Source organism: Euphorbia lathyris, chromosome 2 (assembly GCF_963576675.1).
Source record: "Euphorbia lathyris chromosome 2, ddEupLath1.1, whole genome shotgun sequence".
In the NCBI taxonomy this organism is placed as follows: Eukaryota; Viridiplantae; Streptophyta; class Magnoliopsida; order Malpighiales; family Euphorbiaceae; genus Euphorbia; species Euphorbia lathyris.
Genome location: NC_088911.1, coordinates 61669894 through 61684455, shown reverse-complemented (window position 1 = coordinate 61684455; position 14562 = coordinate 61669894). Strand labels below are relative to the sequence as shown.

The 14562-nt window shown below is 33.8% G+C and overlaps 1 protein-coding gene across 4 annotated transcripts; it reads left to right on the top strand.

The window, feature by feature from the left end:
- Window positions 1-11513: 11513 nt before the first annotated feature.
- Window positions 11514-14463, top strand: LOC136218419 (beta-glucosidase 11-like). Of its 4 annotated transcripts, XM_066005274.1 has the most exons (13): window positions 11526-11775; window positions 11853-11916; window positions 12007-12062; window positions 12143-12218; window positions 12313-12384; window positions 12472-12559; window positions 12645-12900; window positions 13006-13121; window positions 13204-13421; window positions 13603-13631; window positions 13754-13841; window positions 13913-14003; window positions 14085-14463. In XM_066005274.1, the coding sequence occupies exons 1-13, from the start codon at window positions 11635-11637 to the stop codon at window positions 14305-14307; spliced, it is 1518 nt and encodes a 505-aa protein (XP_065861346.1). In that variant the 5' UTR covers window positions 11526-11634; the 3' UTR covers window positions 14308-14463. The 4 variants fall into 4 exon arrangements, with proteins under 4 accessions (XP_065861347.1, XP_065861345.1, XP_065861348.1 ...); XM_066005275.1 differs by having other exon boundaries at window positions 11514-11775; window positions 12645-13121; window positions 13918-14003; window positions 14085-14224; XM_066005273.1 differs by having other exon boundaries at window positions 11523-11775; window positions 12645-13121.
- The last annotated feature ends 99 nt before the right edge of the window (window positions 14464-14562 follow it).

Sequence of the window (14562 nt, the reverse complement as noted above, 5' to 3'; positions counted from 1 at the left end):
AGTTCATGCGGTGTAGAACTTGCGGATTTAGTTGGAACTCGGTTTAAGGTAAATAGGGCAGTTTCTAAGGCATAGCCCCGGAATGATTTTGGAAGAGATGCGGTACTCATCATGGATCGTACCATATCCAATAAGGTTCGATTTCTCCTTTCTGACACACCATTGTGTTGTGGTGTATAAGGAGGCGTCCATTGTGAGCATATTCCACATTCATTTAGATAATTCATAAATTCTTCTGAAAGATATTCCTCACCTCGAAGTATTTTAATAGTCTTTCCAGTTTGATTTTCAACTTCATTCTTAAAGCATTTGAATTTCTCAAAAGCTTCTGACTTGTGCTTCATCAAATAGATATAACCATATCTAGTATGATCATCTATGAAGCTAATGAAGTATCTGAATCCTCCTCTTGCTTGGACTGACATAGGACCACATACATCTGAATGTATTAATCCTAGAGTGTCTGATATACGCTGACCTTTATTGCTAAAGGGTGTCTTTGTCATTTTTCCTTTTAAACATGACTCACATGTTCCCATTGATTCACAATCAATCGAATCTATAAGCCCATCTTGATGTAGCTTAAGCATGCGTCTCTGGTTTATATGGCCTAAACGACAATGCCACAAGTAAGTTGAATTATCTAATCTAAGTCTTTTGGTATCAATTGCGAAAGCAGAAATCTTATCATTTAAAATATAAATTCCATTCAATGATATTCCTGAAAAATAGAAAATGTTATTTCTATAAAATTCTCAACTATTGTTCTTAATTGAAACATGAAAACCATCATCAACTAGACAGCTAATAGAAATAATGTTACGAGACATCTCTGGAACATACAAACAGTTCCTTAATTCTATTACAAGTCCTGATGGTAGATGTATATCATAATCTCCAATTGTGAGTGCGGCAACCCTTGCACCATTTCCAACTCGCAGATTCACGTCTCCTTTCTTCAAATCCCTAGTCTGCTTTAGTTCCTGCATATTCATACAAATATGAGATTGAGTTAATTTCAATATAGAACATACCAGAAGTTGAAGCACCGTCCTTTCCCTTCTTGAGAGAAGCTAGGTACTCCTTGCAATTTCTCCTCCAATGCCCATATTTACCACAGAAGTGGCATTCCCCTTTGGGCTTCTTGACTTGCTTTCCTTTGGCTTGGGCTGGCTTGCCTCCCTTGAGATCAAGGAAATGTCCAAGCAATAGATGCATGTGACTTAACCAACCATGCCTCGTTCTGGACTTGATATCGTATAACAAGGATTTACTTAAGAGGTTACTATTAGGTTTTTGAAAGTTACACACAAGATTACTATCTGATTTAGGTAATTAGAAAGGCTAGATAAAGTCGTATATGAATGGTAAGATGAACCAGACGTTCAGTCTGACCACTGTTAGGCAAATTTCGCAAGTCCGCGATTTCGCTTGTAATAATAAAAGATATCTGTCCCAGAGAGAACGCAATTGATACTTAACTTATATTATTTCTTTATTCGTTTTCTCGAGGTTTATATAAGATCATTAATTTGGTTAAGTTGTTTTAATCTATCTTAGTTAATTAATCTAAACTACTCCTATGATTTATTTCCATGCATAGCCCAGATACAAGTTGATAGTAATTAAATAGAATGAACAATTATTAATATTGTCAATCTTCTGCTGTCATACTGGAGAATTACTCTTAGTCTAATCTCTCGATCTAGGATTAAGAAGCTTAAATTTAATTAGATTAATAATACTAACTCCTCGACCTATCATAGTGAATTAGGATTTTTAAACTAAGAAAACAAGTTTAGGTATATAGTATGATTATCATCTCATAAACTGAATCTATTCTAGATTTATGAACTGATAATTATTCCTATGTTTTGCTTATATGAATTTCCCTAGAATAGACATAAAGCAACAAGAAGATTATAATGAACATAGAATAATTTGCATTTGATTGATTAATATCTGGTGACAATGTATTAACAATGTTGAACATGAATTGAAGATAAAGAATACAGGAAAAAGACTGTAACAAAGAATGGTATAGGGGTTGTTAATCCTTTTACTTTTCCTTGTAAGGTTTGTCAAGCCTCGGAGATGTCTTCTCTTATGTATATTTTTCTTGCATCTCGAGAAAGCTTATCTCTCGACCATACTTCTTTCGGTGCATTAGATGGAATCTCTAGATAAGATACTTCAATATCTCAAACTCAGAGTTGTAATCTCTGGTTCTGAGATATATCTGTATCTGTGTGTTTTTATATATCTCTATATATCTGTACATATCTTATGATTGATGTAGAACTCCCTCTATATAGATATAGAAAATTCATTTTAGACATCCCTCCATAAAGATATGATGAACGGATGAGGCTAATGGTGAAGAGAAATATTGATTCGGCGAAAGGATGTGCTTCCCAGATGAAAAACCATGTCTTTTTGTTGAAGAAATGTCTGTCACGAACGAGACAGGAGTGTCACGTTCATGACATGAAGAACACATTTTGTGCAGGAAAAGTGTCTGTCACGATCGTGATAGGGGTCACGATCACGATAGGTACAATTTCCCGAATTCGTTTCTTTTACTCCTTATTTGCTCGTTTTATGCTGATATTCCTTAAATGCGAACTTTCATCAGCGTTTAACATGTTTCTGCTCAAATCATAAACAAACAAGTGAAATCTTTCCAAAACATTAAATAAAGTAAACTAAATGCATGGATATGAACGTGAAAATGCATATGAAAATACGTAAATTTTAGACCTATCAAATCCCATACACTTAATCTTTTGCTTGTCCTCAAGCAAAGACGTTTTCCTCCTCTTCAATCATTTTAAACTATGATTATATAAAGAGGAAGGGTATCGAGATCGACTTTTTTTTATTTTTTCGTTCGCTTTTTCCGATACATAAGACGTGAAAAGGACACAAGCTTTCTTAAGTTTCTGATTTGTTTTCTGATTATCTATTCCATTTTTTTCTGACATGCATTTTTTTCTTTCTATTTTTTTCTGACATGAAAAATAAAGTACATGGTACTCCCCTACACTTAAATTGGACAATGTCCACATTCTTGAGGGTAGAAACATAATAAAACATGCAAAAATAAAAATGAATAATTAAAGTTAAGGAAAGATAATATCTAAGAAACCCCCCCCCCCCCCGGTGAACCGTGCGGTGATGGCGTGAATTGAACATTTTTCAAAATCTTGAAAGCTTGATCGATTTTATCAACCTTTTGGAGCAGACGAGCATTATTTTCATCAACACGGTCCAACCGTGTCAAAACTTATTACCAACCCACAACTTCAAGTTGTCATCATCAATACCTTATTTATTATCATCATCTTTATCCTCATCACTTTCAACAACTTGTTTACCCTGGCTAGAAGTTTGAGCCTTATTAAAAATGCACAACCAGTAACTTTGCAGTTTATTTATTTTTTGTTATATGGGATAAATTCCCCAGGATCTTTAACCAAACCATCCCTCTTGAGAAAATCAAAGTCAAGCAAAGATATATGAGCATTTTAACTGACTCTACAAATAACCAATTCCTTCCTAGCGGCCGAGATAATTCCAGTAACAGTATTCTCCATTATGACTTTCAAATTATAGGATCTTGATGCTTTGAACAATGCATCAAAAGAATATCAGTAGAATCAACAATTTTTTCCATTCTGATATATCTGTCTAAGAATAGTTTCCATATTGACGATCTGCTGTTTTCTTAACCCTTGGCATTGTGTTTTCTTTGTGAAGAAAAATATGGCAAAAGATGGTGTTTGAAGGAATAAATAGTTTGAAGGAGATGAATATTGAGTATGGAAGACATTTCTTTTTGGAAGTGATGTAGTTGTTAATTATGGAGAAGAATGTTATGTATATAGATAAAAAGAGAAATTATTTTGGATTTAATGCAGGAATTAAATTATTTTTAATAAAGAGTTATGATGTTTGATGAAGGGTTAGGTTTATAGAGAAGAGTAAAAATGTGTGTTGGGAAGAGAAAAATTTTATCTGTGAAAACCTTCTGTCACGTCCGTGATACTGCAATTGCGGACGTGGCAGAATTTTTTTTTCTGAAACATCCCCTTTTTCCAATTCTACATTTGCATCCTTAATTTCTTTCTATAAGCTTCTGCTGTAAATTGTATTTATGATCAAATCTCTATTTCCATCATGTTTAGCTATGAAAAATTCTTAAATTTCCTTATCCATGTCGAAAATCCAATTTTCATCCACTTTGAGAAAACTTTGTTCGTTTCCTATTTAGCTGTAAATAGACCTGTCCATGGGTCGGGCCTAACGGGCTTTTAGGTATAAAAACTCAGTCCAAGCCCAACCCAGGCGGACTGAGCTCGAGCTTAAACATCAAATCCCAAGGCCAGCCCATATAAACCCACCTAAATATATATATATAATTTTCAATTAAATAAAATAAAATTTATATCTAAAAATAAATAATTAATATATAAATCTATGAATTTATTGATTAATATTAATAGGCAGGCCGGGCTAGGCCGACCCGTACTATTTTTATCAATCCCAAGAACGTCCAAAATATAGGTGGGCTTTAACGGGGCTGGGCCTAAGATCAATTTTCATTGTCCAAGCCCGGCCCAAGGGACACGGGCCTGGGCAAGCCGGACGGGTGCCCGGACCCGTGGACATGTCTAGCTATAAACAATCTAAATGCAAACATTAAATAACAACAAAGATTTAGTCCTAATGACCATCCTCAGTAAATAAATAAACTACAAAATAAATAAATACATAAACTATATAAGTTTATAAACCGAGATTCAGAATAAAATAAAATAATAAAAATTAAGAAATCAACTTGGCGTTCCCCGACAATGGCGGTAAAAACTTGTTAGGCGAATTTCGCAAGTGTACGGTTTCGCTTGTAGTAATAAAAGATATCGATCCCAGAGAGAAAGCAATTGATACTTAACTTATATTGTTTCTTTATTCGTTTACTCGAGGTTTATAGAAGATAATTAATTTGGTTAAGTTGTTTTAATCTAAACTACTCCTATGATTTATTTCCATGCATAGCCCGGATACAAGTTGATAGCAATTAAACAGAATGAATAATTATTAATACTGTCAATTTTCTGCAGTCATACTAGAGAATTACTCTTAGTCTAATCTCTCGATCTAGGATTAAGAAACTTAAATTTAATTAGATTAATGATACTACTCCTTGATCTGTCGTATTGAATTAGGATTTTTAAACTAAGAAAACAAGTTTAGGTATACAATATGATTATCATCTCATAAACTGAATCTCTTCTAGATTTATGAACTGATAATTATTCCTATGTTTTGCTTTTATGAATTTCTCTAGAATAGACATAAAACAATAAAAAGACTATAATGAACATAGAATAATTTGCATTTGATTGATTAATATATGGTGAAAATGTATTAACAATGTTGAACATGAATTGAAGATAAAGAATATAGAAAAAAGACTGTAACAAAGAACAGTATAGGGGTTGTCAATCCTTTTAGTTATCCTTGTAAGGTTTGTCAAGCCTCCAGGACGTCTTCTCTTATGTATCATTTTCTTGCATCTCGAGAAAGCTTATCTCTCGGCCTTGTTTCTTTCAGTGCATTGGATGGAATCTTTAGATAAGATACTTCAATATCTCAAACTCATAGTTGTAATCTCTAGTTCTGAGATATATCTGTATCTCTGTGTATTTCTATATATTTCTATATGTCTGTCTGTATATATCTTATGATTGATGTAGAACTCCCTTTATATAGATGTAGAAAAGTGGCGTCCCTTGGAAGACATCCCTCCATAAAGATATGATAAACGGATGAGGCTAATGGTGAAGAGAAATGTTGCTTCGGTGAAAGAATGTGCTTCCCAGATGAAAAACCATATCTTTTTTGTTGAAGAAATGTCTGTCACGAACGAGACAGGAGTGTCACGTTTGTGACATGAAGAAATAAATTTTGTGCAGGAAAAGTGTCTGTCACGATCGCGACTCGTACAATTTCCTGAATTCTCTTTTTTTTTTGCTCCTTATTTGCTCGTTTTATGCAGATATTCCTTAAATGTGAACTTTCATCCGTTTTGAACTTGTTTCTGCTCAAATCATAAATAAACAAATGAAATCTTTACAAAACATTAAATAAAGTAAATTAGATGCATGAATATGAACGTGAAAATGCATATGAAAATACGTAAATTTCAGACCTATCAACCACTATCTCTATATAAGCCTATCTGGATCACTCACGAAAGAGACTAGATGGAATAAAAGGTTTTTTAGGATATCTTAGGATACACATAAATGATTATATGAATTTAAGAGCATCCAATTAGTGTTATATAGGTCCAAGTGAATGGGGAAATTTAATTAGATTGAAATTGAGTTTAGCCTAACTCTAATTAAACAAACAAATGGGGAAAAATTATTTGAGGGATGATTTCCTTTTAATTAGATTAAATTGGAAATGTAAATTCAGATAAATAAATATATATGTATGTTTGGAATATATATGATTATATAAAGCTTATATATATTAAGTTATAATTATAATATATATGTATTTAATATTGGATATCATATGTATATAGTTTTAATGTGACAAAGTTAATGATATATATAATGTATATAGAAAATAAAAATAGATATTATTAACAATATTTAATTTATATACATATAATCACACATTTAATTAAATTAGAGTTTAATTAAAGTAGGATTTTAGGGAGAGTTTTTAGCTAAGGGAAAAACTAATTTTCCTCCCTTAAACCCTAGTGTATGTCGCCTACCCCATTATCCCATCGGGTGTGTGGCTTCTTTATTGCTTAATTATTCTTCTAGCTAATATAAATATGTTAAGTTGGACTAAACCTAGATTGTAGAAGAAATAATAACACTAAATTTGAAAGAGAAAAACCGCCACCCCTATAGAGTAATTCGGTCAAGACGAGTTCAGGTTCTGGGATAATTTATTCCGATGATTGCAAGCTAGGTCCAGTTTGAAGGAAAATAAACAAGTCTAGGCATAACAAAATTATAAAATTTTATCTATTTTATCTAATTTCTCTTTTTCCCAAGATCCATTAATCGTTATTTCATATAAAGAGGGATTAAATATATGTACCTTGGTTGACGAACTATCTATCGTTGCAAATAAAGTGCCTGCGAGGATATCACCGTCAATCACGAGCACAAATAAAAACAAAACTAAAACGTTAGTAATCAACCAATTTAAAACAACCAAGTGTAGATTGTCTCTAAGGGTATCCACGCGAACTAAGAAACAAATGGAACGAGTATAGTAATTTATCGAGTGGGGACATGAAGCATTTTTTCTTTTGGAATGGGTTGGCCGAAAAATTCACTATAGGGGGCTATTTATATTGCTTTGATTTTCCTAACCCTAATCCCATTAGGTTTAGTTAATTAGACTTCTAATCACATTAGGTTTTCTAATTAGATAATAAAAGGATTTATTAATATTATCTACATCTAATATAAACATAATTCTAATCCCATTAGAATACTTAATTAATTTAGGATAATAATTTAGATATATAATCACATTATACTATCTAATTAACGTTATCCTTTAATTGATTTAACCATGAATATAATCTAATTATAATTATCTAAATAAATCACTTAATCTAACTTAATATTCTATATATACATTTCAGCCCATACATGTCCTCCCTTCGATGTGCCTTTACAATCTTCGACGCATCCAACCTAATCACTATCAATGTAGCCAATTAGTTTTCCATTTTTGATTTGGTTGTACCAAATACCATGATCCATTGTGCTCTTAATATACCTTGGAATTTTTTTATCAGCAACAAGATGTTTATAGCTTGGATTATGTATGAATCTTGACAAAATGCTTATATAGTACATCAAATCAGGCCTAAATGCATTAAGATATAGCAAGCTGCCAACATGACTCATGTATTGCTTGCATTAGCTTTCTTTCCACCATCTTCAACTTGAAAATTCTCATTAACAACCATAGGAGTAGGAACTGACTTACACTCATAAAGATTAAATTTCTTCAACATAAATTGAGCATACTGACCTTGAGATAGAAAAATTCCAGCAAGTGTTTTGATTGATTTCCAGCCCAAGGAAGAACTTCATCAATCCTAAACCAGTCATCTCAAATTCTTGCTTTATTTTTTTACTTGAATTCATCAATAACAACTTCATCATTTCCTATTACGAAAAGATCAACCACATAAAGTGAGATCACAACCAGACTTCCATTTTTACCTCTTTTTGTATATAATGTGGATTCATTCATGCTTCTTTTGAACCCAAGAGACTCCAAATATGAGTCAATTCTCGAATACCATGCACGTGGAGCTTGTTTAAGCCTATATAATGCCTTGTGTAGCTTATACACTTTATCTTCTTCACCTGCAATAGAGAATCCTTTAGGCTGGTGTACATATATGTCCTCTTCAATCCAACCATTTAAGAAGCCTGATTTGACATCCATGTGGTGTAATCTCCACCTAAACTGAACCGCAAGAGCAATTAAAAATCCCATTGTCTCATGTCTTGCAACAGGAGCAAAGGTATCTCCAAAGTCGACACCATGGAGTTGAGAATACCCTTCAGTACCAGCCTTGCTTTATGCTTAAAAATGCTTCCATCTGGATTGTACTTGTGTTGAATACCCATTTACTCTTATTACATGATTGTCATTTGGCTTGTCAACCAAAGACCAAGTGCCATTCTTCTCAATAGCCGCTAATTCTTCTTTCATGGCTTGTTTCCATTCAGGAAACTTGATAGCTTCTGCAAAACTTGAAGGTTCAGCTGATGTGAAATTACAATTTTCATATATATATAATAATATTGTCTTGATCACATCATCATCGATAGTGCTCTTTATTGAATTTATGTATTGTTGTTGATCAAGATGTTCATCATTCTTCTCAGAGATATCCATTGTTGGAACTGGATTGAAACGTGCTTCTTGTTTTACCACCATATGCTTCTCCCAATCCCAATAAGCATTCTCATCAAAATGAACATCTCTACTGATGAGAACCTTCTTTGCTTGAATGTTGTACAACTTATATCCTTTTGAATGAGCTAAATAACCCAACAAAATACATAATTAAGCTTTGTCATCAAGTTTTTCTCCTCCTCGCTGATGGAATAAGAGAATAACAATAGAGCAGAACACTTACAGCTCCATGGAAGAAGGCTTGAATCCATACCAAGCCTCAAATGGAGTTTTCCCTTCAACAGGCCTGGTTAAAAGTCTATTAAGCAAATAGACTAACGTGTTTACCGAGTTTGCCCAAAAACATTTGGGCATCTTTTTTTTCTGCTAACATGGATCTTGCCATCTCCATAATAGTTCGATTTTTCCTTTATGAGACTCCCTTCTGTTGAGGCGAATAAGGCACAGTGAGCTCGTGATGTATTCCTTCATATTGACATAACTTTGCAAACTCCCTTGATGTATACTCAAAACTATTATCAGATCTGAGTACCTTAATTGGTGAATCACTCTCCTTTTCAACCGAAGCTTTGAAGGATTTGAAGGCTCCAAAGGCTTGTGACTTATGGCCGAGGAAGTACACCCATGTCATCCATGTTAAATCATCAATAAATAACAGAAAATACTTACTGGCATTCAAAGCTGGAGTTTGCATTGGGCCGCAAATATCAGTATGGACCGGCTCTAACTTTTTACTAGCTCTTTATGAACTCCTTTGAGGGAATGGCTGCCTATGAAGCTTACCAAATTGACAAGCTTGACAAGTCTCCTTACATATATTAATCTTATCTAAATCATGTATCATGCCATTCCTTCTCCATAAATTTCAAAGAATCAAGATTATAATGGCCAAATCTCTTATGCCACAACAATGAGTTATCCTCAATGGCAGATAAAGCATGATTATTAATTGTATTCCAATTAATAGGAGAACAATTATTTTTCATCTCAACTGTAATAATATGAGCACATGTGGAGTCTTTAATTTTACAAGTTTTATCTTTGAACAATAAGCTATAACCTTTGTTTATCATTTTGGCCAACACCTAGCAAATTTTGTGCTAGATGAGGAACTTAAAGAGCATCAGTAATGAGATTTGTACCTGTAGAAGTCTGAATCTTAACTGTACCTCTGCCTTGAGCTTGAGGCAATAAAGAGCTTTGCTTCAGCTTCAGCTTCAATATGATCTTGAATAAAGTGAGCTTGCTGACTTTTTGGTTGTGAGGAAGCTTGTTGATAATTTTGGTATTGCTTTGCCTTGCAATATTTCTCTACATGCCCAAACTTTTTTGCAATGATTACATTGAATGGGAACTCTGCCATGCTTTTTCCATCAGTCTTTCTCTAAATGGGTTGTCTTCCCGCATGTGGAACAAGGTAGAAATTTTGTCTTCTTAGAGAAATCTGGTTGCTTACCTCTCCCTTACTACTTCTTGCCATCCCTAAGATAATTACCCTTTTGTTTAGCTTGGAAAGCTTTTTCTGTAACTTGCTTTTGTCTGACAAAACTCCTTTGTTCAGTGGCATGAAGCTTTAAGATCAATTTAGCTACTGATAAAGTACTAAGATCACAAGATTCTTCTATAGCATAGATCTTAGACTCAAACTTTTCTGGTAAACTAACCAAGATTTACTTTGGTGTTGCCTTCAAACTCATCTTTCAACTTGTCACATGCCTCTTTAGCAAATTTACAAGCCATGATTCTTGTAAAAATTGCCTCTGAAACTGTAGATTGAATACAGAAAAGTGCCTTTGGATCCCGGGTAATTAGCTCATCATACCTCTTGATTTCATTTAAAGTTGCATTTGCTCTAAGTGGTGGAACATCATACCCTCCTTTCTCCACATCCTCCCAAAGACCTTGAACTTTAAGATAAGTTTGCATTTTGATAGCACAAACAGTGTAATTCTCCCTTGTGAAAGTTTGAGGAGCTGTTATAGCAGAAGCCGTTACTGCAGGAAAAAAACTCAAGAAAACAGAGTAACCACAACCCTTAAGAAATGTTGCTCTTATACTACTGTTGATTAATGTAAATCTTCAAGTATTGTAATGTAAAAGTTGAAGCTTGACTGTACCAAGAAAGTAAGACTTAATAGAATGAAACTTCTCACTATATATATATATATATATATATGTATAGTGATGTTTAGAATGTTCTAGACACTTTATTATAATTGTATTACATTAGAGAATTCTAGATATATTTATTTACAACTATACAATTCTCATAACATTTAGACTCTTCTATATTCTACTTAACTTAAATTAGAGCAAATACATTATCTCCCTCATTTGCAATCATACAACATATTTTAGGTAATTATACACTTGCAAATTCTCTTCATCTAAATTCTCTATTGTAATAACATCCATATAATTAATAATAATCATCTTATAATTCATTATGTTTATATTACTACACTACAATACATAAATTTTAATTTGTATTCTTAGTTGGATGTTTAATTATATAGTTTTCCAATCCTCTATTAATTGTGTGGCTACCAACGACAACAGAAGAAAAGTGATAAGGCACAATTCCGTTGTGCATCATTTATTTAGCAAAAGCCAAAGGCGCAATTTTGTAGAGTAGAAAGTTACAGTAAATTGATGAGGCTGCGGCATTACTACTGCTTGGCTATCATTGCTGGTTTGGTGAATTTATCAGCATTTGTGTTTTGCACTCACATTTATAGCAGGAAAGACTTTCCTTCTGGTTTTGTTTTTGGTTCTGGATCATCTGCTTATCAGGTGACCTCTCTCATTTTATCTCAATTTTTAACTTTATCACTTTGTATTTGGCTTATATTATTCTTCAAAATTGGAAGGTGGAAGGAGCAGCAAATCAGGATGGAAGAACTCCTAGTGTTTGGGATACCTTTGTTCACAATGGTCACTTCCTTTGTTTCCTCTTTTTCAGAGACTTGGGATTTCCAACTTTTATTTTTCTTAATATCTATCCATCTAAACATAAAATTGCAGAGCATTGGCACGGTGGGAGTGGAGATGTAGCAGCGGATGGGTATCACAAATACAAGGTCAGTCAATTACAAACCCTAATTTGAATAACAGGACAGGAAGAAGCCATATTTTATTCATCTGTGGATTCATCTGGCAGGAGGATGTTCAACTCATGGTCGAAACTGGCTTGGATGCATACAGATTTTCTATCTCATGGTCAAGACTTATTCCTAGTATGACTTTAACGCAAATGAACAACAGATTAAATAACCAACTTATGCTGCACTCTTCTGATTTTAAACTTTATGTGCCTTCTTTTTGTCTCAGATGGAAGAGGGCTTGTCAACCCCAAGGGTTTACAGTATTACAACAACCTCATCAATGAGCTTATCAGCCATGGTCTTTTCCATACATTTCAAAAATAAACCAAGTTTTCATCTACTTTTTTTTTTTTAATTATTATTATTATTTTTCTGAATAAAACAGGGATCCAGCCACATGTCACACTTTTTCATTATGATCATCCACAAGCACTTGAAGACGAGTATGGAGGATGGGTCAGCCGAAAGATTGTGTATGCTTCTCAAATATCTTACTCATGGTTGCACCGTTCAGTGTTTTCTTAGGGACTATTAACGATGAGTTTGATATGGGTGCAGGAAGGACTTCACATCATATGCACAAGTGTGTTTCAGAGAGTTCGGGGATAGGGTTTCATACTGGACTACCCTGAATGAGGCCAATGTTTTTCTAATATCAGGTTATGATGCAGGTAATTTGCCCCCTAATCGTTGCTCTGCACCATATGGAATCAACTGCAATAAGGGAAACTCCTCATCCGAGCCATATTTGGTAGCTTATCATATGTTGTTGTCACATGCATCAGCTGTGAGATTGTACAGGAAAAAGTATCAGGTTTACCCATTTTATTCATTTAATTTTAGTTTGTTTGATATAATGTTTCCAAGTCTCTCGTCCATGTTTGATGTGAATTTGAGTCATATGGTATTGGTCGTGCAGGGTAAGCAACATGGATTTATTGGTTTCAATGTCTTTATGTATGGGGTTCTTCCTTTAACAAATTCGTCTGAGGATTTGCTAGCAGTTCAAAGAACCAATGACTTTATGGTTGGCCTGTAAGTTAAAACGAATTCTATGTTTTGACATTTTGATTTTATCTACAATTTTGGCTACATTTGTGTTCTTATCTTTTTCAAGCATGGTGAATCCTTTGGTATTTGGAGACTATCCTTCCATCGTAAAGAAAAATGCAGGCTTAAGACTACCAGCCTTCACCAATTATGAATCCAAACAGGTGAAGGGTTCATTTGATTTCCTGGGAATAAATCATTACCTCATGGTTCATGTCAAAGATAACCCGGACTATTTGAAATTGGAAAATAGAGATATGATGGCAGATATGGCAGTAGATATGGGTAAGTTATTGAGAAACCATTGCCATATAATGTTAGACCTGCAAAATTTGGTGTCTAATTTTACTTTGTAGCAGCTTTATGAAATTCAGTAGGATATGACTATTATATACTTGTGAAGTAGCTTTACCGGTTGCTTCTCTAACTATACTTGTGAAGTTGTTCTTTGTTTTCGTTCTGGCAGTGTATTTGTGGAATTCATCAGTGCCTGGGGTAAGAAGTTAATCTTTTTTTTTTTTTGATAAAAGAAGTTAATCATATTATTATTATATGATAAGGAAGTGGGCATTTATTTTATGTCTCTAACTAAGCGTGTTTTGTCTTGCCTGGTCTAGTTTCCGATAAGGCCTCAGGGTTTACAGTTGGCTCTAGAGTACTTGAAGCAAGTGTATGACAACCCTCCTGTATACATTCATGAAAATGGTAATGTCTCTTTCTGGTTGTTTGCCTATGCCTGGTTTCATAACAGAAAATGGGAATGCACTTGTTTCCAGGTCAGCTTACAGAGCGAAAATCATCATTGGAAGACATTTCCAGAGTTGATTACTTAGAATCATACATTGGGAGTCTTCTTGATGCTGTGAGGTATGCATATTCTTTTTTGTATCTTTTCTTCTTTTTGGATCATCATTTTCAAGTTGACATCATTGTATTTGGAATTGAAAGGAATGGATCAAATGCAAGAGGATATTTTACATGGTCATTGTTGGATGTATTTGAGCTATTGGATGGGTACAATTCGAGCTTTGGATTATACTATGTGGATGTAGATGACCCTGAGTTGAAGAGATATCCTAAGCTCTCTGCACATTGGTACTCTCACTTGTTGAAAGGAAGCAATGTTGATTCAGATGAAGTTTTCCAACAACCACTAGTATCAGTGGATTAATTAAAAGCAAACCATCTGCCTTCTGCTTAACAGCTTCTACGTGGCTGAAGATATTCATAATTATTTCGTAATTTTTAAACCACTTCTGTAAAAAGTTATTGGACTAAATGCTTTACAAGAGGGAGTCTTTCAATCAACAATCTTTTCTTTCTGTTTTTTCCCCATGTGAATGCATGAAAAAATAATTTCTCCATATTAGATGTGATTATTTGATAAACTTAATGCGAAAGCTGCACAAGTTGAGTTTAAATGCCC

Coding starts and splice junctions, on each gene's coding strand:
- LOC136218419 (XM_066005273.1), top strand. CDS start 11,635: ATGAGGCTGCGGCATTACTACTGCTTGGCTATCATTGCTGGTTTGGTG. Junction 12,219..12,312: donor ATGGTCAAGACTTATTCCTA/GTATGACTTTAA, acceptor TTTTTGTCTCAG/ATGGAAGAGGGCTTGTCAAC. Junction 13,632..13,753: donor GGAATTCATCAGTGCCTGGG/GTAAGAAGTTAA, acceptor TGCCTGGTCTAG/TTTCCGATAAGGCCTCAGGG.